The following is a 26,680-nucleotide window of genomic DNA, read 5'->3' as shown; positions in this document are numbered from 1 at the left end:
CACAGTTGCTGGCAGATACAATGCCACGAGGAGAAGCCATACGAATGTCTTGGGAAGCATTCACGGAGCAGTTAAAAATGCATTACTGCTCAGAGATAGATCTGATAGACCTAAACAACGAGTTTCAGAACCTGAAGAAAGGGAAGATGAGTGTTGATGAGTATGCCACCGCATTCACTGAGAAGATGAAGCTATTTCCCTACTTGGTGCCTACTGAACTCTCCAAGATAGATAGGTTCGCTAACGGACTGCCCGCAGACTTTGGCCCAACGGTCAAAATGGCAACTACTTTGAAAACAGCCGTTAGAGCAGCTAAGAATATAGAGACCCAGATAAGAGAAAGGGGTCTAGGAAAAGATAAGGCAGGAGAAAAGAGGAAGTTTGAAGGATATTCAAGGCCCAACAACGAGAGTAAATTCTCGAAGTTTGGAGGAGGAGGAAGAGGCGAAGCAAGATGGTGTGATAAGTGCGAGAAGAAACACTTAGGAGAATGTGGCGAAGATATGATATGTTTCAAGTGTGGAAAGTGTGGCCATTATGCCAACGAGTGCACATTCAACAAGAAGGTATGTTTCAGATGTAACAAAGAAGGGCATATTTCTAGAGACTGCACAAAGAAAAACGAAGCAGCAAGGCCAGATGCACCGCCAAAGCCAAGGGCATTTCACATGATCCTCGACGAAGCAGATAACAACGCAAGGAATCAAGGATGAGGACTCCATATCCGAAGATCCAGTTATGAAGTAGCCATGCGGATAGTATCGTATGATGTAGCCTGTTAGAGGCATAGTCTAGGGTGAACTTGAACACCTATGTAATAGTTTCAAGAAATAATAATAAAATCTTCGTTTTGTTATCTGGTGTGTTAAACTGTTATGTGATTTTCTTGTATGGTGACTTGGAAAACTGCGAGATAATACTTGGGACGAGTATGAGTAGGTGTGAATGGTAGTAGAGGCCTATACTACCGGAAACACAGGACTCACGCTTGGATCAGGGAAAGTTACAAGGTTACCAAGGAGCTAGTAATTGATTTTGTTTTATTCATGTATGTCGTTACCATCGTTTCGGTAATGACTAAGAAGATGATTGTTATTCCGACCCTAGTGGTCATATCAAATTGAGTCTGACTACGTTGAGTATGTTATGTGATTCAGAGAATCAAGTTCGATGTAGCATCTGACTTAAGACGTAAGATTGAAATAAAAAGCGATCAGTAGAGGTATCGCGAAAAGTTGCTTGTAGCTATAAATACTACCTTTTAAGATGAGATTAGAACATGAACGAAAGTATAGTCTGTTCTGGAAGACTCTAAGAGACCCGAGTCTAAGCGTTGCAACATACGATGATAGGTCATTAGAATATGACACATCGTTCCATTATAGTAATAAAAAAAACTTATCTTAAGTTCGTATCCAGTGAGGATCGATATTGTGACTTGAAGGTCATAATTTGGAGTCTAACGTGAGATAGGGAGCAAGTGCAAGATCGAGCACCGCCTGCAGTCGAGAAGTCCAAGAATTAGATACTCATTCGAAGGAACATAGAAGTTACGATTATTACCTAGGATAAAGAGATAACGTACAGAGTCATTATACAGCCCTGTTTCGTTGATGATTCCGGGACGTAATCATCCTAAGGGGGAGATAATTGTAACGCCCGCAGATCCGGGTTAGTCAATTTAGAGACGATGAGCATCAAAAATGAGTTTTTTATGGAAGATTATTTAGAAGGATTAATCTTAACCAAGTTGTAGTATATTTTACAAGGGTTCCGTACATATAAAGAACGCCGAAATCCGAGTTATAACGAAGAAGTTATGGCCCGTTGAAGTTTTACGGCTAAACCGGCACGGCACCGGGAGACCTAAATAGTGAATTTTTGATAAATGACTTTTTAGCCTTAGAAATCTAAACAAAAGTTGTAGTATACGTTAAACCGAGAACATACAAAAAAAGATCGCCCAAATCTGACTTCGTATGAGGAAGTTATGAATTTTCTAAGATTTGGCATAGCAGTGCACGGCCCGAAACTCGAATTTTAGATCGAGCGGTTTTTGGCCTACGCGACCTAAATGAGAATTGAAAATCTCATTAATAGGAACTCAACGGTAAAAAGACAGACGAAAACGGAGTCCGTATGTAGAAGTTATGAATTTTACGCGGACATTTAACAGTATAATCTCCTCGTACTGTTAAGTTTAAGATCGGCCGAGAATTAGCCGACGGAGTCAAAATGAAAGTTGTAGATTTTATTTTTACCTACGCGTGGATAAAAAAAACGTCGAAAACGGAGCTCATATGCAAAAGTTACGGGGTTTAGAAGTCGGCAGAATGCTGCTGCAAAAGGGGTGACGTGACACAATCTTGGTCATTGCTTTCTCCCCAAGACTTGCCACTAGATGGTGACATGTGACACTAATTTCAGCCATACTTCACCCTATAAATACAACCACTTCCACCCTCATTTCTTCACACCTCCACCCTTCTCTCTCTACTCTCTCTCTAAACCTCCCAAAACTCCCGTAGCGCTAGAAGAAAGCCCCGGAGCGCTCGACGGCTTCGAGAAGAAGAGCTTTCGGCTCGGAAGTTCTGCCCCTGCAGAGCGCGGCTTCTAGCCAAACCCCCTCGTAGGTAAGATACGCCTACCTAATTTTTAATATAGCTTTTATTTAAATATAGTAACGTTATTAGGACCTTATAATAATTATTTGAGCTATTATTACGGGTTATATAAGTGTCGTTATAATATCTTTTTAACCACTTGCGGTACGGGGAATCCGGTTTGAAGGGCCGCCTGGGTTGTTGGATTTCAGAAGTGCTATATGCCAAAATGATCCTGCCCTCGAGTGTTTCATGTCTGGCCCCTGTCTGTACATAGTGGGTGAAGAGTATTGTTTAACGCTTATATAATAGTAATAATAGTTAGACTATTAATTAGTCTCGTTGAACATTAGACTAAACTCTAGTGGAAATGATACTAGGTTTTGTCCAAGGGAAATTGTTTTAACAGTAACGAATCGCTGTCCGAGTGCCGAGTCACCACCTTTTCAAGTGAGTGCATAGTTACTTTCATCTTACACATAAATATGAAGTACATTATATAAAATACGTGCTATGTGTGTATACTGTCTGAATACTTGCTGTCTATGCTGGATGAAACGTTTTATACATGTTTTAAATTATCTAAACTGTATATGTATTTTTATATCTACAAAATGTGTTGGGTAAAACATGGGTAGATTAGAGGTGAGATAAATGATGAGCGCTGAAAGATGAGATAAATGATGAGCGATGAAAGATGAGATGAATGATGAGCGATGATATATGAGTGATAAAATATGGTGCGAAGCGATGAGCCAAAGTGATGAGCCAAAGCGATGAGCCAAAACGATGAGCCAAAACGATGAGCCAAACGACGACCCAAGCGATGGCCCCGTCATCTAGCAGAGTATGGATGACAACCACGGACTATTCTAGACAGTCTAGTGGAACACTAACAAGCTCGCAACCTGTAGGTGTTGTGAACGATGTGTTCACCTGGTGTACTCTAAAAACCCATTGACAGGTATTACGAGTGGACTCTCGAAAACGATACTGTCAATAAACGAGATAAACCCTGGCGACTATGAAGACTTAGTGTCGATTCCTTAGGATACTCCTTAGGAATGAACGAACGAGGAATAGTTGAATCTTAAGGTAGATCCTTAAGAGTAAAGAAGATAATGGGGATGGGTAATTGGGTTGATTGCTTGATGTTTAACATAATAGTTATATTATTGTGGGTTGAAAACCCTATGTACTCACCAGGTTTCCCAACCTGACCCACTCAGTTTATTTATATCACAGGTGTTGATATGAAGTCACATTACACTGAGAGATTAAGGAGATATAAATCACTAGTGATAATGAATGTAAGTTCTGTTTATGCTTATGTTTCTGTATTGACGATGACATCCCAAATGTTTTAAAATGAATAAAAATACTTTTCTTTGGAAATACTTTGATAACGTATTTATCATATTGGTCTCATAATCGATTTAGTACTTATATTTTTTTTATTCAATTAAGTCATAAAAAACGGTACTCGTATTCAATTTAACCATTTTACCCGGTCAATACGTCGTCTAACTTTAAAAAATTACTCTTTTGGCACAGATTTCAAATTTTATTACAAAATTTACACTTTTTGCATAGATTTTTAATTTTATTATAAATTTGGTTAAAATCTACCCTTTTGGCCTTAATTTCAAAATTTTATTATGAATTCATCCTAACTTTAGTTTTTTACAATTTTTTTTCTCAAAAAAAAATTTCGAATATGTTTTTATTTTAAAAAAATCATATTTATACAAAAAAATAAAAAAAACATACTCTCACATAAAAAATCTTTTATTTTCTATATAAAAACTTTAAAAAAAACTTTTTTGTATACGAAATACTTATTTTTAAAAAAATAGGTAATTATTAAGTACATAAATATATACAAATTCATTTTTATAAAAAAATATATACAAACACCTATTTTATATATAAATATATTTGTATACAAACTAATATTTATAAAAAAAATGTATACAAACACCTATTTCATAGTAAATGTGTATGTATGTGTGTGTGTGTATATATATATATATATATATATATATATATATATATATATATATATACACACATACACACACATACACTAGCCTTTTACCCGCGCCAAACGATGGGTGCAAATAGTTTCTTTCGATATATTTCTATTCGGTAACATGTATGATTGGGCACCGAACTTTGACACGAAGTTAATGAAAAGGTAAACCCCTAACAGTGAAATCTAATTTGCTTGGAAGATGGTATCTTATAACTTGGAAATTAACCCATTTTGATATATTATTTTGGGTTTAAAACAAAAATATAACGTTGTATGGATTGAAAAAAAAAGTTGCATGACAATAAATTCTGTTTTTTAATTTGAAAACACACATATTTTTATCAATGATCAAAATTCCTTTGAATTTTGAATATGAGTTATTATTTTATGGTATTAATTATTATATTATTATTATTTAGAGAGTATACATTTAAAAGGATAAATTAATTGTCGATAATTTACTTCTCAAATAATGTTTTTTTTATCAAAAACATGTTTGTATATATATTTTTTATAAAAAAACATGTATGTATATATTTGTTTATAAAAACGTGTTTGAATATATTTTTATAAAATACGTGTTTTTATATATTTTATATATGAACGTGTTTGAATAAAAATGCATTTATTATAAAATAGGTGTCTATGAAAAATATATAAATATGTTTTTACAAAAGAAATGTATACAAACACTTATTTGGATGCAAATAAATATGTTTTTACAAAAGAAATGTATACAAACACTTATTTGGGTGCATATAAATATGTTTTTACAAAATGTATTTATAATAAAATAGATGTTTGTATACATTTTTTCTTGTAAAATATGTGTTTGTATATATATATATATATATATATATATATATATATATATATATATATATATATATATATATATATTATAAAAATAGATTTGTATATATTTATGTACTTAATAAATACATATTTTTATAAATATGTATTTCGTATACAGAAAAGTTTTTTAAAAAAAAAAAGTTTTTATATAGAAAATATAAGACTTTTTATGTGAAAATATGTTTTTTTTGTATAAATATGATTTTATAAAGAAAAAATATATTTGAATTTTTTTTTTTGAGAAAAAATATTGTAAAAAAAACTAAAGTTGGGATGAATTTATAACAAAATTCTGAAATTTAGGTCAAAAAGGTAAATTTTGGATCAAATTTGTAATAAATTTAAAATCTGGGCCAAAAATGTAAATTTTAGACTAAATTTGTAAAAATAATTAGAAATCTGGGTCAAAAGTATAACAAAATTCTGAAATTTGGGTCAAAAATGTAATTTTTTTTATAGTTTTTCCTTTAATAAATGATTTTTATAACTTAGATATCCATTTAAAAAAAAAAAAAAAATCTTTATTTCACCGTTTGAACCTAATAACCTTAACAGACGTCTCCATCTGTCGATCAGTTCCTCCAAGCGAGACCTCCCCTGTGAAGCCACCGGCCGGAGACCGTCGCACCCCCACAGCATCACTGGAGACCGTCGACCCCACTCCTAGGTTCGTTTTTGATCAATTTTTCCTGCTATCTTCGTTTTTTCCTGCTGTCGATTTTTTTTCCCTAGCTTTATTCTTCCTTTCTTTTCCCTGGTTTGTGTTAGAATACTTTGTTGGTTCACTGAATTTATGAATTGATGCATAAGAGTTGTAAAATCGAAACATTCACTGTGTCGTTTTTTTCCTGCTTTCTATCCCTCCCTTGATGTCGATTTTTTTCCTTGCTTTATTCTTCAATTCTATTATCAATTGATGCATAAGAGCTGTGAAATTTGTTTATCTTTCAATTCTGTTATATGATTGTAGGATGCTAGATGTTAAATCATAAGAACAGGAAATAAGATTAATTACCAAACTGAACCATATAAAAGTTTGCCAATGTTAAATCTGTAACCTAGATGTTAAACCTGTTATATTCATAGGATGCTTATATGATAATAAGCTATAAGTTAATAAGTTAAAAGCTATTTTAATTTTAATAAGCTTTGCCAAATAGACTCAGTAATGGCTTCGTCACGAGAACTACAGAAAGAGTTGGAGGGGAAAGCCAATGATCTCAGCAAAATCCAAAAGGGCAAGTCCTGCGATTCATCCACATAACATAACATCATTACTATTACTGAATGAAATGAATTATAAATTAATGTTTTGATTTTTGACATCTTACAGACATATCCAAGAACCACCAAGTCAGAAAGAAGTACACCATCCAGCTTGGTGAAAATGAACTTGTCCTTAAGGTTTCCCTCTTTAATGTTTTCAAATTTGGGTTTCGTTTTTTCTTTTAGCAATTCACTCTAATATTACTATGCCGTTTTACTAGCATTTTATCATTGTGATTTAATGCTTCTCTTTTTTGTTTACAGGAATTGGATTTGTTGAATGAGGATGCAAATGTGTACAAATTAATAGGACCAGTGCTTGTAAAGCAAGATCTAGCTGAGGCAAATGCAAATGTTCGCAAGAGAATTGAATATATTTCAGCTGAATTGTAAGTTTAAATTATCATATTTATGGGTGCATGTTTTCACAACTCATTATTCGTTTTTTTTTGTGCACAAAACCTCTAATTTCTTTAATCTATATGTTTGTATAACTAATTTAGGGTTTAGGGCATAGAGATCTTATGGAACAATGTTATGTTAAAACAGATGTAGAGGGGACTTTGATTATGATACATCCAAGTTTATTTTTTAATTTTTGGTTTGTTAATATTAGTTTTGTACAACAGGAAACGTCTGGATTCAACTCTTGAGGATATGGAGGAAAAGCAAAATAGCAAGAAAGAAGCGGTTAGTGTCGCCTTTCTCTCTCTTCATCATGAGTTTTTATAATTTAGATGATGCTCATAAATGACAATAGTTATCTAAGAATTGACAAAAAAAAAAAAAAAATTACTTTTTACAGATTTATAAGTTACAGCAAAGGATTCAATCTCTTCAAGCTGGAAAAGGCAAGGGTTAATTTGCATTATGACAACAAGTGTGCACTTGATTGAAATTTGTTTCATTTTTGTTATCATGTAAAATTAGAAAATGTTTGCATGTAGTTTGAGATTCATAGAGTTTTTGCATAATTATATTTTGGAATTGTGATTTTCACTACAATGATTTATATTTTCCATTTTCTAAATCATTTTAATAGTTTTGTTGTTTGGAACTTAATAGAATTATTTTCAATTTAGAACGACATTTTAATGACTAAAAAGTCGATAAAATGGTAATACGGTGTATTTTTTCTGTATTTAATCATTTTCCAAAATCAGGTAACTAGGAAAATTGGTTTTTGTGAAATGTGAAAGATTTATGAATGTTTAAATTATGTTTGGCGTACAACTAACTGATTATTGATAAAACTAACTGATTATTGATAAAACTAGTTCCTAGCGTATACAAGCCAAAAAAAAAAAAAAAAAAAAAAAAACTAGCAAATTGTTGAAAAACTATATGTTAACCAAAAAACTTATAAACTAGTTGATAAAAATAACAAATAACATTTGGTAAAACTGATATAAAACGAAGACAAAATTGCAAAAATGGTCCCTGTGGTATGCAATTTTTTGGGGTTTTAGTCCAAACTCCGAGTTTTTTGGATTCATGGTCCTTTTGGAGTGGTTTGTATGTGGAAATGGTCCCTGGATTTAACTTCCGTTAAGTTGTTGCTGTTAACCCTCTCATGTGCCTCCTACATGAGGGTATATTTGTCTTTTCACTTCTAAGGGACCATTTTTGCAATTGAAAAAAATATATTCCCATTTGGGCAAATTACTAATCTAACCAAATTTATTAATGACTTCTTATTTTTTAGCCAAAATTTAGGACTTATTTCAAAATAGTCATCAAAACCGTAGGTGGTTAAAATGGCCTACTGTTTCGCCCATTTACCTACGGTTTTGATTTTAGTATATAAGGATTTTTTTTTCATTTTTCACTACGAAACCGTAGACGAAAAAATGGTCTACTGTTTCCTCTGAGAAGTCTACTGTTTCCCAAATAGTAGATTAAAAATGATCCACTGTTTCGTCTAAAAACCTACGGTTTTGGGGTTTTTTTGGGTATTTGACTGCTATATCGTACCTAGTATATATTAAAAGAAAAATCTCTTTTAGAGTAAAAGTTAGTGTTTCTTTTTTCATCTTAAAAAAATAAAAAACCCAAAACCGTAGGTTTTGGACGAAACAGTAGACAGTTTTTAATCTACTATTTGGGAAACAATAGACTTCTCAGAGGAAACCGTAGACCATTTTTTCATCTACGGTTTCGTAATGAAAAATGAAAAAAAAAATCATTATATACTAAAATCAAAACCGTAGGTAAATGGGCGAAACAGTAAGGATTTTAACCACCTACGGTTTCGATGGCTATTTTGAAATAAGTCCTAAATTTTGGCTAAAAAGTGAGAAGTCATTAATGAATTTGGTTAGATTAGTAATTTTCTCTTTTTTTTAAAAAAATTAATACCTATTTATTTATTTTAATAATTAAAAAATAAAAGATTTCTCTCTCTCTCTCTCTCTCTCTCTCTCTCTCTCTTAATTCCAACCTACACATTCCCATATTCTTCTTCCTGGGAATTAATTCAGTCCCAGATGAAAAAAAACACCGAGAAAAAAAAATACCTAGAAAAAATCGTTGAACTCGGTGGTTTTTTTCTCATTATTTGCATAACAGTTAGATGAAATTGGAAGGTTTTCTCAACGAAATGAAAAATTGTTGCTTGATTTAGATATGTCCCTGTTATAAGAATGGTATGATTTGTTGTGTATGAGGGCAGGAGAACTGATGATAATCCAAACACTACAACGTTTCATCAGGCATGTTCATGCCCTTGTACCGTTTCTTAAGCCTCTGATTCGTGAAATCGTAAGTGCTCTCTATATGAATCAACATTGATGACCAATCTTAATGTACGATAACTAATGATCCATAAATTTCTAGGTAACAGAGCACATTGAAACCCTACACCTACCCTTAATTGTCAAAAGAGATGGGATACGAACCTGTGTTGTGACATAACACAAGAACGAATTATGTATTGTGTAGAAAATCAAATACTTGTACTGTACAACCTCCTTAAGCATTTGAGAATAGTCCTCCACTACAGACATGGGAAGACCTAGATGTTGAAATTTCATGGGTTTCAAGGTAGGTGTGATGGATTTCAGTTTTGGGTTTAAAGGATTTAGAAGAAAATTTGGGGGTAATACGACATTTATTGCTATTCTGATGCTTCATGGAGGAGTCGAGTATGGAGATGATAACGGGTCGGGTGTGGATCGTTCCTGGGACATGGAAAAGCGTCTTAATGGGTTCACTTGTTGCCAGTTGAAGCAGCCTCTGGTGACGAAAAAGTAGTAGGAAACGAGCAAGAAAGTTGTTGCTACGATGCATAGTGCTGCAATGGCTAAGACTGGAAACCAGAGGTTGATGGATCAGATTGGTAGACAGACTTTTGTTGAGTCTCGATTGACTGATGAAAATCCATTTGGATTAAAACTGGAATTTGAGTTTTTGAGGATTGGGGTTTGCAAGATCTTTGAAGGAACAGTTGCCCCAGTTTGAAGGTGCAGAGAGAGAGAGAGAGAGAGAGAGAGAGAGAGAGAGAGAGAGAGAGAGAGAGAGAGAGAGATCTTTTATTTTTTTATTATTAAAATAAATAAATAGGTATTAATTTTTTTTAATAAAAATGGTAATATATTTTTTTCAATTGCAAAAATGGTCTCTTAGAAGTGAAAAGACAAATATGCCCTCATGTGGGAAACACATGAGGGGGTTAATAGCAACAACTTAACGGAAGTTAAATCTAGGGACCATTTCCACATATAAACAACTCCAAAAGGACTATGAATCCAAAAAACTCGGAGTTTGGACTAAAACCCAAAAAAATTGGATACCACAATGACCATTTTTGCAATTTTGTCTAAAACGAAATAAGTTGACATTTAGAAGTATATGTTTTTTTATAATTAATTAAGGGTATATGTTAGAAAAAAAATATAAAAAAAAAGAAAGAAAACTTTTAAAAAGCTAATCTAAGTAAAAAACTACTTTATAAATTATTTTTTGTATTGTAAAACATGACAACTATTTTTTATATTGTAAAACATGACAACTTAAAAAAAAATTGAAAAATAAACTATATTATCACATAGCTATGGTTAAGTAAATCAATAAAATGATAAAAATACATTATAATTTTCTGTAATTTTTCCAAAAATAAAACAACATTTTTAATGCAACATAAATTGAATAATCCATCTACACATTCTACTTAGATTTAATTGCATTCAGCAACCTTCACTTCCAACTATTGCAAAATATTCAACAGATGAGCTGATTAATTTTTTTTTATAAACAGCAGTGTAGACTTTTTGTTCCTCGTATAACTTGGAATTTTCCACAATGTGTCTCAATGCAAAAGTAGTATGTTGCTAATGGACGAATATAAAAATTATTTTTTTTTTTTAAAAAAAAATCTTTGTTTTCCAAGGCGGCATGAAAGCTCTTCAGCTAAGGCTTGAGCAGGTTCATCATCATCTGTGGCTAGGGCTGTCAATTCTCGACACAACCCGCGACACGACACGAAATAAATGGGTTTGAGTTGAGTTTTTCAACCCGTCAACCCGTTTATTAAACGGGTCATATATGAGTTTCTCAAAAAATAAACGGGTTGACCCGTCAACCCGTTTATATTTTTAATAAAAAAATTATTTTATTTTTAAATTTATTTATGTATCAAGTATTAATATTTAATAAGAATTATATAATATATACCATTGATTCATAGACCATTTGACTGTTTTGACATTTTGACTCATGGTGGATGGCCTAAGGTCGTAAGTCGTAACCTGTAAGGCTAAGTCTGTAACCATTTGCCCAGTTGCCCTAAATAATAATCTCAAAATCAAATCGCGTATGAGGATATCTCCCTCTTCCAGACTTCCAGTCACCCGGTCTCCCACAGTCTCACTCTCCCATCTGTTACTCTGTGATCGAAATCATGTACGAAATCAAATCGTGTATCGAAATCACAAACGACGTTGACGCCTGAAGGCTGAAGCGGTGAAGCCCATGAACCCGCCAACCTGTGAACCCGTATAAATAAATGGGTTGGCGGGTCATATATGAGTTTATGTTCCAAACCCGCCAACACGTGACCTGTATATTTAAATGGGTCGTGTTTGGGTTGACATATTTTGACCCGCCAACCTGCGACCCGTCAACCCGCGACACGCCAACCCGAACACGACCCGATTGTCAAGCCTATCTGTAGCAAATATAATTCGAGATGCCTACAATAAATTTATATATAATAAAAGGGGTTGGCTAAAAAGACACCCCATTTTACCATATAGACACCTTAGTTTTATTTTGAAATATTTTTATTGGTTGAAATTGTATTTTTTCCGAAAAAGATGATTATAAATAGTTAATTATAGACTGACTTTTTAAAAAGTGGTTAATGGGGGTGTCCAATGGGTATCTTATTAGCAACACCCTAATCAAAACATAAAAGTTCTTGTTTTTTATTTTTTAGCAGCATTGACTTTGATTTGACTAACATAAATACAAATAAATAAATTACACACCTTATCCTGATTCATACAGATGATTTAGTAACACACTAATTAATGTATAACTAAGTGGTCGTTTTATATGTTTATAAAAAAAATGGGTTAAATCAAATAAATAACAATGTATTTTTATTCGTATGTTTATTATAACATCATACTTTATAGCATACAGATCTCACAACTAATAGATAAATAAAATAAAAAAGTAAAAATATCATGTCTCATATTTAATTTTTGACCAACTAGGTAAATAATAATATTGGTGTTCACCACCACACAAAATTAAATTTCACAAAGATATCTTAGAAAAAATATTTTTAAAATTATAGCATTTTAATTTTCTAATAAGTTTTTCATTCTTCTTCTTTTTTTTTTTTTTTTTTTTTTTTTTTTTTTTTTTTTTTTTTTTTTTTTTTTTTTTATATTTAACTTGTTAGCAATAATAAGTTTTTATTTATAATCTACTTTTTAAATCACTTTTTATTAATTCATGATTTAGTCATGTATACACTTCACTATATAATCACATATTTTTTTTTAATTAATGATACGAAATTAAACATTACAAAAGACAAATTTACTGGTAAGATTCTCAACTTTTTGTAGTGATAAACCGCATACATAATATTTGTTTTCTTCAATAGGATGTAATTATATTGGTGGTAGTTATGTCATTAAAATTATAACTTTAATAAAGAAAAATATGTAAAAATTTAATAATAAAAAACTAAGAACTAAAGTGGTAAAGATATGTTATGTTCTTTTAAAATTTGTAAAAGCCAACTTTATCTTAAATAATAGAGAAAGTAATAAAACATTGACAAGTTGCGCCTGTAGCTCAGTGGATAGAGCGTCTGTTTCCTAAGCAGAAAGTCGTAGGTTCGACCCCTACCTGGCGCGAGTTGTTTTTATTTGAGAAAAAAGCAATTATTATATTATTTTTGATCTTATCACTCCCAACCTATTTTTATTACTACCGCTTTGGTCAATTTTCATCTTTATATTTTTTAAATGTTTGAACCTTTCAACTTCAAATTTTACAAAATATCATTTTAATCTTGTTTATTTTCTAAACTTTTGTATTTGTCTTCATGGATTGGCGTCTTTGAAGATGTGCGAGGTGGACGACCACACAAGGCCCATGTTGTAGAGGAGGTCTAATCTTTACATACGACTCATTATAGTAGACTAATAATTCATGTTTGAAAACAAAATTTATTTAAATGTATCGTCACCAGGCCAAAGTCACTTCACCCTATGATTCTCACCAATCTAAGTCAGAACACACTACATCAATGCACTATCCGATTTAGAAATCAAAATTGTAAGTTTCAAAATCAATAAGATCACTCAATTTCATAATCACATTTGGCATTCGATTCATATTATTGATTAATTGATTGTTTTAATTTTAAAATTCAAAATCGATTTTTTGAGAAATTTAATGCTCAGCTATTGTGTCTCAATTTCAGAATTGATTGACTTCTGTTGTGGCTTGTGTGTTTAATTGTTTCATTTTCAAGCGATTACTTCTTTTAAAACAAGATTTGAACAATACAATAACTATGAAAAAAATCTTGGTTTTTTTGCAAAAATTGAAGGAGTTTGATGACAAATATCTTAAGTTGTGTTGTAGTCATCTTCAAGCTACACTTAAGTACGATGAACGATCAGGTATTGATGCCAATAAACTTTATCTAGAGTTAAATATTGTTGACGAGTTCTTACGGTTGACGAGTTTTTACCAAATGAAACTACTCACTCTATCAATGTTTTAAAATATATGAAAAAGTCGGTTGTTTTCCTAATGCATATAGAGTCTTGGTGATTATTGTAGTAACCGTTGCATTTGTAGAAACATTTTTCTCAAAATTGAAGTCGTTAATGTCCTACATACAGTCCACAATGTCACAAGACACTTATCACCCATCAACTTTGTAAAATGTCACGTTGACTCATTGGGCTTTGAACTTTGTAAAATATCATTTTGATAATATCGACTTTCTAAACTGTCATGCTTACCCCCGTAATATATATAATATTCTACTCCTAATAACTTTTATGTTTTGACTTAAAAAAGACTAATTTTTTGCGTGATTATTTTTATATATGTGCGCTATAAATTAGAGATAGTCAACGTCTGAATGTAAATTTAGAACTTTCGCTCATCAATTTTTTAAAAAAGTTATTTACATGTTGGTATAAATTCGAGTTTGTTTATGTTTCGACGCAATTTTTTTTTATTATTTATTATTTTTTTATTTTTTACGTTTCTGACTTTACGTGTTTATTTTTATGTACACTTCCTACATATGAATGAAGTTAAATATAATATGTACTTTATTATTTGAACTTCCATTCATTAACTTTTAAAAAACCTTACTTGATTATTTTCAAGTACGTGTCAGTATAAATTCAAATTTTTTTCTTTACATTTAAACGTAAATTTTGTTTATGTTTTCACACTTATTTTTATATATGTTTCGTACTATGAGTTGGATCCCATATAATATATTTTCATTCGACGATATAAATTGGAGTTAGTAAGGGGTACCGACCCAATATATTTATCTATCAACAAATTCAACGGTGTTCAACTTTATCAATACAATCATCTATACGTAATTTCCAAGACTTTGACATTTTAGATTAATATTAACTTCAAACTATTTTGTTTTTGTTTTTATAGCCAAAAGAACAACCTTCCGATCATTTTCGATTAAACAGAAATAACACTTTTCATTTCTAATTTACACAAGTAAAGAAACCGACTGACATGAATCTTTAAAATTCGGTCGAACATAATCTTCGTGTTATTTTCAAATTAAATCAGCTTCTTTATTCTTAAATATTTATTCCAAATTTTGTAACAAACAAATAATCATAGATTAAAAAAAAAAACTCAACTAACATGATCAACCAACCTCCTTTCCACATAAATTGTAACCACCGCTCTATTTATATCAAAACCCTTCACTTCCTCAACACCACCACCACCACCACCATGGAACCCACCATCATAGGAGCCTCCGATTTCATTAAAGCCTACTCCGATGGTACCATTGAGCGTTTCATACCGGAAACATCTTTGGCCTCTCTTGACTTGTACGATGGCTACAAGTGCAAAGATGTAACCATAGATCCATCAAAACCAATAACTGCAAGACTTTTCATCCCCACCGCCGCCATCATGCCACAATCACTACCAATCGTTGTATACTTCCACGGCGGCGGTTTTGCAATCGGCTCCACCACATGGCTAGGCTACCATCACTTCCTAGGAGACCTTTCCGCCACCACTAAATCTATCGTTCTTTCCGTCGACTACCGCCTCGCACCGGAAAACAGGCTCCCGATTGCATACGAAGACTCTTACGCATCCCTCATTTGGTTATCCAAACAAAAACCTTTTGATTCTTGGCTCCAAGACGTGGATCTTTCTAGGGTTTTCCTCTCGGGAGACAGTGCCGGAGGAAACATAGCTCACCAAGTAGCCATTAGAGCGATCCGGGATACGCAGTGTCCGGTTAGGGTTTCTGGAATACTCTCCATTCACCCGTACTTCGGCAGCGAGAAGCGAACCGAGTTAGAGACGAAAGTTGAGTCAGTTGACGATGTGAAGTCGAACGATATGTTTTGGAGCCTAAGCGTGCCTAAGGGCTCGAACCGTGACTATGACGGGTGCAACCTTAAAAAGATGGTGGTCTCGATGTCGGAATGGAATCGGTTTCCCGACGTTCTTGTTTTTGTGGCAGAATTTGATTTCTTGAAGGAACGGGGAGTGGAGTATGCCGAATTTTTGAAGGGAAAAGGCGTGAAAGTTGAACTTATTGAGACGAAAAACGAAAAACATGTTTTTCACGTTTTCCGGCCCGATTCCGAGGAGACTAAGTTGTTACAAAGTCAGATGAATGAGTTCATACATAGTTTTTAAACTCTTTGTACTCGTTAAAGATTTAAACGCATAAAATTCGAAGAATAAATATAAAATATAAGACTTATTTACATGATTTATGTTACGGTGGAACATTTTGTATACCTACGGATGAATCTAATGATCAAATCCGCTCATGAAACCGCCTACAAAGCCGGCTCCATTACAACCTCCGCATAGCATTTCTTTCCTGCCTCTGCAAGATGAATGACATGAAAAATAGCATCAAATAAGTCATAAAATAACAACATGCTTTTCAATTTGTCTCACTAGGATACTTTTCTTTTTTCGATACATACCAAGTCACTTTATTTTTCAAAAAATCTCACTTGGGTCGGTTGGTAACTTGTTTCACGGTTGTTTACATGTATTCTATTTATGTTTTGTCATTCATATTTTGTTCATGTACGATGCATGACAGTTTGGGTTGTTTTCATGTATTTTATTCATGTCATAATCATTACATCAATATTAAAACCAAAATTTATTAACACCCAACATTTTTTATTGTTTTCATGTATTCCTAATATAAGTAATGTGTCACCAAACTTAGTAAGTGACAAGTTGGACATTTTTTGAGAGCACATTGATTATGTATATGTTCAAAAAAAAGTAAGGAAGTTATCAATGTATCAAATAAGTAAAAAACAATTATGAAAAAATGAGGAAGGAAAATAATTAGTACCCACAAAGCCAACATGAGTCCCCAGCTTTAAATTGCCCGTTAAAGAAATCTTCAGGGTTAATACCAACACCTTTGCATTGTGAACATTGAACAGCACCTGGAATTCTCATAAAATTTAGGGTGCGTTTGGTTGTGGAAAATTTTCTAGTTTTCTAGGAAAATTTTCCAAGAAAAATGGAAATTTTGAAAATGCGTTTGGTTCATTCGGTTTTCCACAATTTTTCTAGAAAATGAAAATTTCCAGTTTTCCAAATTGTATGTAAATTAGAAAAGTGATTTTTACGGTTTTCCAAAGTTTTCCAAATTTCTAAGATGGAAAATGAAAACTCCACCCGTTCCAACCAAACGCGTTTTTATTAAAAATTGAAAATGAAAACTCAACCCTATTTTCTGAAAACATTTTCATAGAAAATGAAAACAGTTTTCCACAACCAAACGCACCCTTAGTGATCCAAGGGAAAACTTTTGCCACGTTTTTTTTATTCCCACAAGTGCTATTAGTATAAACTGTTGTCTGGATAAATAATATTTAAGGAATATCTGACCAACTAACCACAAACTCGAGAAAATGGAAGAACAAAAAATGAGGGGTTGGATCAAATTAATAGGATTTGGATTATCAAGTAGTATTGAGATAAGTGTAAAACTGTAAATTCACCACACTATCCCTAGCTTTAAGTAATTTTGGGTATATTTAATTCTTAGCATAATCACTATCAAAACACACATTCAAACACCTCCTAAGTGGCAAACAAATACCATTTCTATTATGTCAAGAAATACTAATAAGCATAAATTTTGATTTTAAACAATCGAATTCATCAAATTTAGTAATATATGAAAGGGAGTTTTTCTACTTTTCTTGAAAATACATATATAAAAGTGACTAAAAGAAACTTACCATTTCCATCACAATCCGTACATATGACACTCTTTACTTTTGGCTTCGTTTCCTTGTCTCCTGTAGCCTGCATATTTGCCAATAGTACACGATTCGTATATCAATAACTCATAGTTTCCATACCCGAAAAGCCCTAATTGTGAAAGTAAGATTGCGATAATAAAAGGAAGATTAGAACATTTGATTGAATGCAATAAAAGAATGGACCTTAGGTTTCAAAGAGTCAAACTTGACTGTTCTATGAAGCTTTCGATTGCTTTGATTGGCGATAGGAACACCTATGATTGAAAACCCACAAGCCAAATTGAAGCAGAATCTGGTAGAGTTAGATTAAACAGCATGAAAGTGTAGATTTTTGGTGGGTGGGTGTGAAAATTTGCAGTGGGAAGAAGACAGTTTACCTGGGTTCTGAAGAGGTATGAATTGTATGGCTAAAAAACATGAAGATAAAGCCATTGTATTATTCGGAAGTAGGAAGTGAGTTGAGCGATTTACTTATTTTCTGGTTCGTTAATGATGATATAGGCCACACTTCCCATTGTTCCGTTCTAGAAATCAAATCTGAATTGCCCACAAAAATTTGTAACTACTTACGTATTTATGTAACTGTTAAATTTTCATAAAAACAGTGCGTTTTCTAGGAGAAAATCAGAAAACTTTTTTTGTTTCTTAGAAAAAAAAGGAAAATGACGCAACGTTACTATTGTATATTTGGATTTTATCTTTTCAGCTCTTAAAGTTTTTTTTTCGTGCCTTTTAAGTAACTAACAAATTTCGTGTTGGTTAGTGACCTGTTCATTTAGTCCTCTTAACTTTTTTTAGCCGGTTAATAAACATACGTGACTTTTAGTTAATTAAAAAAATAAATTAAATCTCTCTCTCTCTCTCTCTCTCTCTCACTCTCTCTCTCTCTCTCTCTCTCTCTCTCTCTCTCTCTCTCTCTCTCTCTCTCTCTCCAACACAAGGAAAGGCATAAGAGTGGTGTCCATGGCTTTTCTTTAATTGTTTTAGTAAAGATCCTAAATTTATATCTCATTTTCTTGTTCCTGACGGTCATGCCCTTCTGTTCCCATTGGAGACGATGATGTTTTTACAGGTGGATACAACAGGTTATGTAGAGTAGACATCGGCCTGAAAACAGTCGTCAGAGCAAAAAGATACATCCCCGTGTAACGTCCCAAAAATAAGACCCGAAAATTTCATTTTTAAATTGATAAAACCAGTATTCCGGAAAACATCGTCATAAAAATACAAATGAAACAAATGTATCAATTGTCACATCATATCAGAGTGAGTTAAGAAAGTGCGGAACGATGTGGTGTGTGTCCTGGAATCATCCCGAGCTCTTCCATTTGAAAACCGAAGTACCTGAAACATAAACTGAAAACCGTAAGCACGAAGCTTAGTGAGCTCCCCAAAATACCACATACCAAACATATAAATAGGCCCAGCCTTGGGGTTCATTCCAACCCAAAAAGCAAGTATGGGCCCCGCCCTGGGGCCTCGTCCTGGGGTCTATTTCAACCCGAACATATCACAGTGGGCCTCGCCCTGGGGTATATTTCAACCCAATCATAACATAGTGGGCCCCGTCCTAGGTATATTTCAACCCAAACATAACATAGTGGTCCTCGCACTGGGGTATATTTCAACCCATGCATAACATGTATCACACAACATCTAACATACTACATAACCAAATAATGGGCCGACCTTGGTGCCTTCGACCCATGGATATGGTGAGAAGACTTACCTTGCACTGTCGAAGAGAAAATCCCTAGCTGCTGGCTGACAGATCCCCAAACTATCAAAGTCAAAACAACACCCAATTAGCAATTGGGTTCCAATCCATAACCTTAAATCCATACTTGGGGTAAAAATACCATTTTACCCCTAACCTAGCTTGGTCCAAGACTAAGGCCCAAGCTCACAATCTGAAAGGCGCAAAGGCCAATAAAAATTGGGCCCAAACCCCTTACATGGGCCTTACCATAAAGCCCAACCATTCTTCCTAGTCCAAAACACTTGTACTCAGATGACCCATTAATAACCCAACACCCAAGCCCAAAAGAAAGCCCAAAATTCAAAATCTCATCTGACTGAGTACGCCCCACGTACTCAGTGGGTACGCTAAGCGTACGCCCAAGAAACCCAGTACGCCCCCCGTACTGACCCTGCCCACTACCAACCTAGAAAACGTCTTAATCCTTTAAGCCAAGACGTCCAAACCTCAGAATAGCTAAAATATAAGTGACTTGGCCCATAAAGTCGAAGGCTTTAAACCTTTGCATGGCTTAATGAAGCCCAGCTGTAACACCTGTTTCAAGTATTGATTTATTTTTATAATTTTAGGGTTTTGTGCATGGACTCGACGAGTTGGGGCGCTCCAACTCGTCGAGTAGAGACTGTTAAGGGATGCAGGGTTTGGGTCCTACTCGACGAGTCGGAAGGCCCCGACTCGATGAGTGGGAGCTGTAAAAGGAAACCCTAATTTTTAGGGTTTGCACCCTATTTAAAGAACTTATTGTGCCTCTTGTGGCCTCCCTTATCACCCTAATATCCAGAGGAAACCCTAGATCGATCTTGAACCTTCTCGAGTGAGAGAAAGAGCTTTTGTGAGTGATTTTGGGGCATTTGTGAAGGATTCTAAAGCTTGAAGAGGAAGGAACAAGGAAAGGAGCAGTAGATCCAACATCTACTCTATCTTGACCATCATTTTGAGGTATAAAGTCGTCACCTTGATCTCTAGTTGATTAGATCCCTTTTCCTGGAAGTAAATGGCCATTTTTGGTGCAAAATGGAGTCAAGCTTGGATCTGGACTTATCACAAGAATATGGTTCCATTTCTGGACCTCTCAAGGTCCCCAATGGCATAAAGTTGCTCACTTTATGCAGCCTAGTCCCTTTCCATGCACAAAAACATTGTAAGAAGCTTAGTTTTGAGGTTATGGCCTTGGAGGGCCTTGCATGCACGTAAAGTTTGCAACTTTACGTGGTATCTGCACTAAGGGAGTTTAGATCTGGAGTTTGGGACCATAGATCCCATTGAAAAGGGCTGAGCTTAGAATGGACTGAAGGAACTCGTCGAGTCCCTTAGCTGACTCGATGAGTCGGAGTAGGGTTTGCCCGTGTTTGAGTTTCTAGGATAAGTGCAGTGAAGGATTAGGGTTTTGGTCCGTTTAGATATTAGTTTTCTGGTCATATGATGAACTTGACGAGTCACCAGGATGACTCGGTGAGTCGAGACGGGATTCAGTGGAATGGACTCAGGAGGAACTCGACGAGTTACAAAGGTAACTCGGCGAGTTAACGAGTTATGCAGCTAACTCGGCGAGTTGCTGGATGCACTCGACTAGTTGAGGTCAACAGGGACTGTTGACCTTGACTGTTGACCTTGACTTTGACCAGGGTTGACTTTGAGAGTAATCATGATCCCTGTTGACCTTGACTGTTGACCTTGACTTTGATCAGGATTGACTTTGAGAGTAATTATGGGATCATGACAAGTCAATCATTTAATGTTTATAGGCAGTTGAGTTGGAGCAGTACGTGGGGCATATCTGATTCTAGTTTTCCAGCACAACATTCGGGAGAGGTGAGTCTCCTCACCATACCAATGGGTCTAAGGCACCAAGGCCGACCCATTTTATATTATGTAGTATCCTAGCTGAGATTGTGTTATGTGACATGTTAGTTGGTATGAGATAGGAAGTATGCTAGTGGTATGTTTGTATGGAAGACCATGGGAGAGCCCATGACACTTGGATGTAAGACCATGTGGAGAGCCCATGGCTTTCCTATCAAAGACCATGGGAGAGCCCATAACACTTAGGTGTAAGACCATGTGGGGAGCCCATGGCATCTTGGAGTAAGACCTTGGGGACGAGCCCACAACATCCCTGTCTGTTGTATGCATGGCGTATGTGATATGTGTAGCTGTTATAGCTAGTATGATATGTTGTATGTGGTTTGTGTGTGGGTATGCTTTGGGGAACTCACTCAGCATTAGCTTATAGTTTGTGGATTTGTTTCAGGTACATCTGAGCCCAAGGGCAAGGGCAAGGCTTGATGGCGCGGCGTGCACTCTCACTCGGGTATTTTATAGGACACTCTGATATTTTGAAATAAAGTTGTATTTGAAATGGTTTTGAAAACAATTGTAACTCGTTTTTGTGGATGATGAAAATGTGTTTTGGATAATTAAAAATGAAAAATTTTCTTTTGAAAATTGGGTCGTTACACCAGCACCAAGGATGAACTTCAAGGGTCAAAATCACTTCAAATTGTCTTAAAACTTCTTAATACCTTAAGACCTTATTCCAAACTTCCAGATCTGATTCAAAGGGACTTCTTAAGTCATAAAGTTCCTGACTTTATGACTTAGCATGACTTAATGGAACCCAAATCAAAACCCTAAGTCCCAAGCTTCACCAAAAGACTACCAAATCATGCATGGAAGGTTTATACTCATCAAGATCCAAACTTTATGACTCCAAAGGGCCAAATATGAAGCTCAAAGGTTCTGGAGTAACTTCTACTCACAAGAACCACCACAAAGGGACCAAAATCATAACAAAGTGCCACCTAGCTAGATCTACAAGAAAGAGTTGTCAAGGTTGAGACTTTATACCTCCAGACGTTAGGTCTAAGTAAACAAAGTCTGGATCCAAAAGCTCCAAGTCAAGCAATGACTCTTCAAGGAGTTCCTTCTTCCTCCTTAAGCACCAAAAACACACATAAATCACTTTGAAGCACAAGAATCACTCAAATGGGGGCTAAGGGTCGGTTTCTAGGGTTTAGAGGGATGGTGGTTGAAGATATTAGGGTTAGGTTATGAGATAAGGAGCGTAAATAGGGTCCAAGACCCTAAAATAGGGTTTGGGTTTGATTGGAGTACACCAAATGTACATATGGTACGCCCAGCGTACTCCGAAGAGCATCTACGACCATCCTGGTCAGTACGCCCAGCGTACACCAAGGTACACCCCGCGTACTTCCCTTTTCACTAGTACGCCCCGCGTACCCTTTGTGTACGCCCCACGTACCCATCTAAACCTTAAAACCACCAAACTTCCGAAGGCCATAACTTTTTCGTTATAAGTCTGTTTCCGGCGATCCTTATATCCACGGAAAGGTAACGAGAAGACCTACACTTTTATCAAATCATACCAGCCTTAAGACCTTTCGAACAAAAATCCAATTTCCACAAAAGCCCGAACTAACACTTTACCGAAATACCCCTAGGCTCCAAAACATAAACCGAACACCCTGATCACTTTAATTGCATCACTTGCACCCAAATGGGCCTAGATCTAACCTATTCAAAGGACCTAAGCCTTATGATGACCGATCTTGGGGCCGCAACCTCGGGTTAGGAATCGATTCGGAACAGGGTGTTACACCACGGTTCAAAGCTTTGTCTCCAGCCGGACATCAAATCATCAATCAACCCAACAAGACAGAACCCGCAACCAATATCCTCTCCTTCCCGGACTGCCCGAAGACCTCGCCGTCGCCTGTTTAATCTGCATCCTAAGAATCGACCACCACAAGCTCCGCCTAGTGGGCAAAAGCTGGTACCGTCTCCTCGCCGAAAAATTCTTTTACTCTCTTTGCAAAAGCCTTGAAATCGCTGAAGTTTCTTAATGATTAGAGAGAGTGGGTGAGGAAAGAATCGTTGGAGAATATAGATTAATAGAGGGAAAGAACGACCTAGATAAACATCTCTAGTCTCGACTGATATGAAGTTCAAGGGTTGTGTTGATTATTGATGAAAATTATAAACACACATACACACCAAAAATGAAAAACACACATAGGCACATGCTAAAAATTAAAAGAACCCAAAGAACATTAAACTCACACATGATGATTATTAGTTGGAGTTCTTCTATGTGTGTTTGTGTTTTAGTGTGTGAAAATAAAGATATTGGTGGAAGAACTTAAAGAACCTTGAAGAAGATCATATCGGGTTAAATGACTAGAGAGAGAGAGAGAAGGGACGGTGGGTTTTTATGTGCATGTGTGTGAGAGATGCATATGAACCAAAAGTAAAAAGCCAATGTTTATGTGGCAAAGGGGTAACCGGGTCACACCTCCATTTTGTTCAAAAGTGTAACGACCCAATTTTCAAAAGAAAATTTTCATTTTTAATTAGTCATAACATTATCACTAAACCATAAAATCTTGAGTACATATGTTTTCAAATTCATAACATTCACAATATTATTCCAAACATCAGAGTGTCCCATAAACTGTAAGCTAATGCTTAGTGAGTTCCCCAGAGCATACCCCACACAGTCCATATAATCACATAATTATATTAGCTATAAAAGCTACATAACCACATAAACCATACATACAAACATATAGGGAAGCCATGGAAACCCTTCAGGGTCTTACACCTGGTGTCACTGGAACCCCCACGTGGTCTTAAATACCTGCCATGGGAACCCCCACATGGTCTTCCTGCCGTGTGAACCCCCACATGGTCTTCCTGCCGTGGGAACCTCCACACGGTCCTTACTACCAAGAAATGATATACAAATCACACATGAAAATATACTAGAGTGCCATGGAAACCCTCTAAGGTCTTACACATAAGCACCTCGGGAACCCCCCGAGGTCTTTCATGCAAACATCACAAATAACTAGCATACCATATCTCCCATAACCAACTAGTCATAACTCATAACAATAATGGGCCAGCCTTGGTGTCTTAGACCCATTGGTATGGTGAGGAGACTCACCTATCATGAATGCTGAACTGACAAGATAAGATCCGATAAGTCCTAACACACAGCTCCAACTCAACTGCCTATAAGAATCATGTGATTAACTTGTCACAATTCTGAAATACCATAAATACCCTTAAAGTCAACCCTGGTCAAAGTCAAGGTCAACAGTCAAGGTCATCAGTCCATGTTGACCCCAACTCGTCGAGTGTATCTAGCAACTCTTTGAGTTCCTTCAGAGTCCAGAAAACCGGGACAAACCCTAGCCAACTCGCCGAGTTGTCTCAACAACTCGACGAGTTCACTCGATATCCAGTAGACGGGGAAACCCGACCCAACTCGTCGAGTTGCCCAAGTAACTCGTCGAGTCCACCCTGTTTGTTTATTCCCTTGATACATCGATTAAAGGGACTCTAGGGCTTAGATCTGTAACCTAAAGGTGTATAGAAGGATAAAGTTTCCAACTTTATCCTCTGGAACCACTCTGAATGCTCTAAGGCCCTTAACAAAGGTTGGAAAGCTCAAAAGCTTAGCCATGAGGTTCAAGACTCTAAGGATCTGGAATCCCTCCTTTCCAGAAGAGTTCCTAATCCTCAAAACGTTCCAAAGATGGAGGCTTTATGGACATGCATGTCCAATGCATGTCTTGAAGTCAAAATGGCTAAAAAGGGGGATTATACTCTAAAAACTCATGCATGGCATCCTTACTTGACCAAAAGCTAGATCTAGCCCACCTTGGGACCATTGTGCCCTGGAGATCCATAAAGTTGCAAACTTTATGAACCCCATGCATGCAATTAACAAGAATGAAAGGAAAATGAAGAGTAAACTCAAGATCTAGTCATATTCTAAGATAAAAATCGAATCTTGAAGACTTACAATAGTCCACAAGATGATCAAGCTCAAGAGTGAGGGCTTTGTTTGCTGGATCTTCTCCTTCTTCTCATTATCTCCTTCTTTTTAAGCTCTAAAAGTCACTCTAGCTCACAATATGAGAGGAAATGGTGATTGGGGTTTAGTACAGACGTTCTTAGGGTTTGGAGGCTGATGGAAGGTCAGCCTCAAGGTTCTTAAGGAGATTATATAGGGTGCAAACCCTAAAATTAGGGTTTTTCCTTTACATAACCTACTCGTCGAGGTGGGCCTTCAACTCGTCGAGTAGATCTTAGATTCCGCATCCCACAAATGAATTCTACTCGACGATTTGGGGCTCCCCAGCTCGTTGAGTCCTAGCACAAAACCCTAAAAACTGATAGAATTAAATGATACTTAGAACAGGTGTTACAAATATCCCCCACTTGAACTAGACTTCGTCCTCAAAGTCTGCTGACGCAAATAAATCCGGATAGTGATCTCGCATCTCATCGTCCGGCTCTCATGTCCATTCGTAACCCCTTCGGTGCTGCCATGGAAGTTGTTGTGTATCTAGCTAAGCTCATCCGGCAGATCCAAGCGATAGGCCACCTTGCCCACCTGGGCAGTAACTCTGAACGGTCCAATATATTGGGGCCCTAACTTGCCCCTCTTCCGAAACCTAATGACACCCTTCCATGGTGACACTTTCAGCAAGACGAAATCTCCCACCTGAAACTCGAGATTCGATCGGCGCCGGTCAGCATAGCTTTTCTGATGGCTCTGTGCGACTCGTAGTCTGTCACGCACCTGCTGAATCAACTCAGTAGTCTTAAGCACCACCTCGGTGCTCCCCATAACTCGGTGCCCTTCTTCACCCCAACAAACAGGGTCCTACACCTCCGACCATACAACATCTCAAACGGTGGTCGGTCGATACTAGCATGATAACTATTGTTGTACGAAAACTCTGCTAGTGGGAGTTATGTATCCCAACTCCCTCCAAAGTCTAACACGCATGCCCGAAGCATATCCTCGAGTGTTTGAATCGTCCTCTCACTCTGGTCGTCTGTCTGGGGGTGGTACGTTGTGGTAAAATGTAATTGAGTGCTCAGTTCCCCGTGGAACTTCTTCCAGAATCTAGATGTAAATCGGACATCCCGGTCAGAGACTACTGACACTGGTACCCCGTGCCTAGCCACCACCTCTCGCACGTAAATATCCGCCAATTTCTTAGCGGATATGTTATCTGAGATCAGAATAAAGTGGGCACTCTTCGTCATCCTATCCACAATAACCCATATGGCATCCACGCCCCTCGCTGTCCTCGGTAACTTCGTGATG

The 26,680-nt window shown here is 35.8% G+C and overlaps 2 protein-coding genes, 1 non-coding gene and 1 pseudogene across 3 annotated transcripts; 3 read left to right on the top strand and 1 right to left on the bottom strand.

Annotated features, from left to right (window-relative positions):
* Positions 1-6,018: 6,018 nt before the first annotated feature.
* LOC145116109 (prefoldin subunit 6-like) lies at positions 6,019-7,792 on the top strand. The gene is made up of 6 exons (XM_079052464.1): positions 6,019-6,160; positions 6,654-6,731; positions 6,827-6,897; positions 7,024-7,148; positions 7,389-7,449; positions 7,565-7,792. The coding sequence occupies exons 2-6, from the start codon at positions 6,662-6,664 to the stop codon at positions 7,619-7,621; spliced, it is 384 nt and encodes a 127-aa protein (XP_078908590.1). The 5' UTR covers positions 6,019-6,160; positions 6,654-6,661; the 3' UTR covers positions 7,622-7,792.
* A 5,265-nt stretch (positions 7,793-13,057) lies between these two features.
* Positions 13,058-13,130, top strand: TRNAR-CCU (transfer RNA arginine (anticodon CCU)). The gene has a single exon. It is a non-coding gene; the product is annotated as a tRNA-Arg (tRNA).
* A 2,079-nt stretch (positions 13,131-15,209) lies between these two features.
* LOC145115884 (putative carboxylesterase 6 pseudogene) lies at positions 15,210-16,235 on the top strand (annotated as a pseudogene).
* Positions 16,186-18,323, bottom strand: LOC145115885 (protein BUNDLE SHEATH DEFECTIVE 2, chloroplastic-like). The gene is made up of 5 exons (XM_079052246.1): positions 18,152-18,323; positions 17,958-18,028; positions 17,751-17,817; positions 16,850-16,946; positions 16,186-16,360 (listed from the first exon to the last, which is right to left on the bottom strand). Exons 1-5 carry the CDS (start codon positions 18,204-18,206, stop codon positions 16,282-16,284), a joined length of 369 nt encoding a protein of 122 aa, XP_078908372.1. The 5' UTR covers positions 18,207-18,323; the 3' UTR covers positions 16,186-16,281.
* Positions 18,324-26,680: the final 8,357 nt, after the last annotated feature.

The sequence above is a fragment of the Lactuca virosa genome, chromosome 5 (genome assembly GCF_052849685.1).
Source record: "Lactuca virosa cultivar CGN04683 chromosome 5, Lactuca_virosa_CGN04683_v6, whole genome shotgun sequence".
Taxonomy (NCBI): Eukaryota; Viridiplantae; Streptophyta; class Magnoliopsida; order Asterales; family Asteraceae; genus Lactuca; species Lactuca virosa.
The sequence above is the reverse complement of the archived record's forward strand: the minus strand, read 5'-3'. Positions and strand labels throughout refer to the sequence as shown.

What these genes read in the sequence shown, in the direction of transcription:
- LOC145115885 (XM_079052246.1), bottom strand. Translation starts at nt 18,206, where the DNA reads ATGGCTTTATCTTCATGTTTTTTAGCCATACAATTCATACCTCTTCAG. An exon ending in CATACCTCTTCAGAACCCAG is followed by an intron (nt 18,029 to 18,151) that starts GTAAACTGTCTT and finishes TTTCAATCATAG; the next exon opens with GTGTTCCTATCGCCAATCAA. An exon ending in TTGACTCTTTGAAACCTAAG is followed by an intron (nt 17,818 to 17,957) that starts GTCCATTCTTTT and finishes GCAAATATGCAG; the next exon opens with GCTACAGGAGACAAGGAAAC.
- LOC145116109 (XM_079052464.1), top strand. Translation starts at nt 6,662, where the DNA reads ATGGCTTCGTCACGAGAACTACAGAAAGAGTTGGAGGGGAAAGCCAAT. An exon ending in TCTCAGCAAAATCCAAAAGG is followed by an intron (nt 6,732 to 6,826) that starts GCAAGTCCTGCG and finishes GACATCTTACAG; the next exon opens with ACATATCCAAGAACCACCAA. An exon ending in GAATATATTTCAGCTGAATT is followed by an intron (nt 7,149 to 7,388) that starts GTAAGTTTAAAT and finishes TTTGTACAACAG; the next exon opens with GAAACGTCTGGATTCAACTC.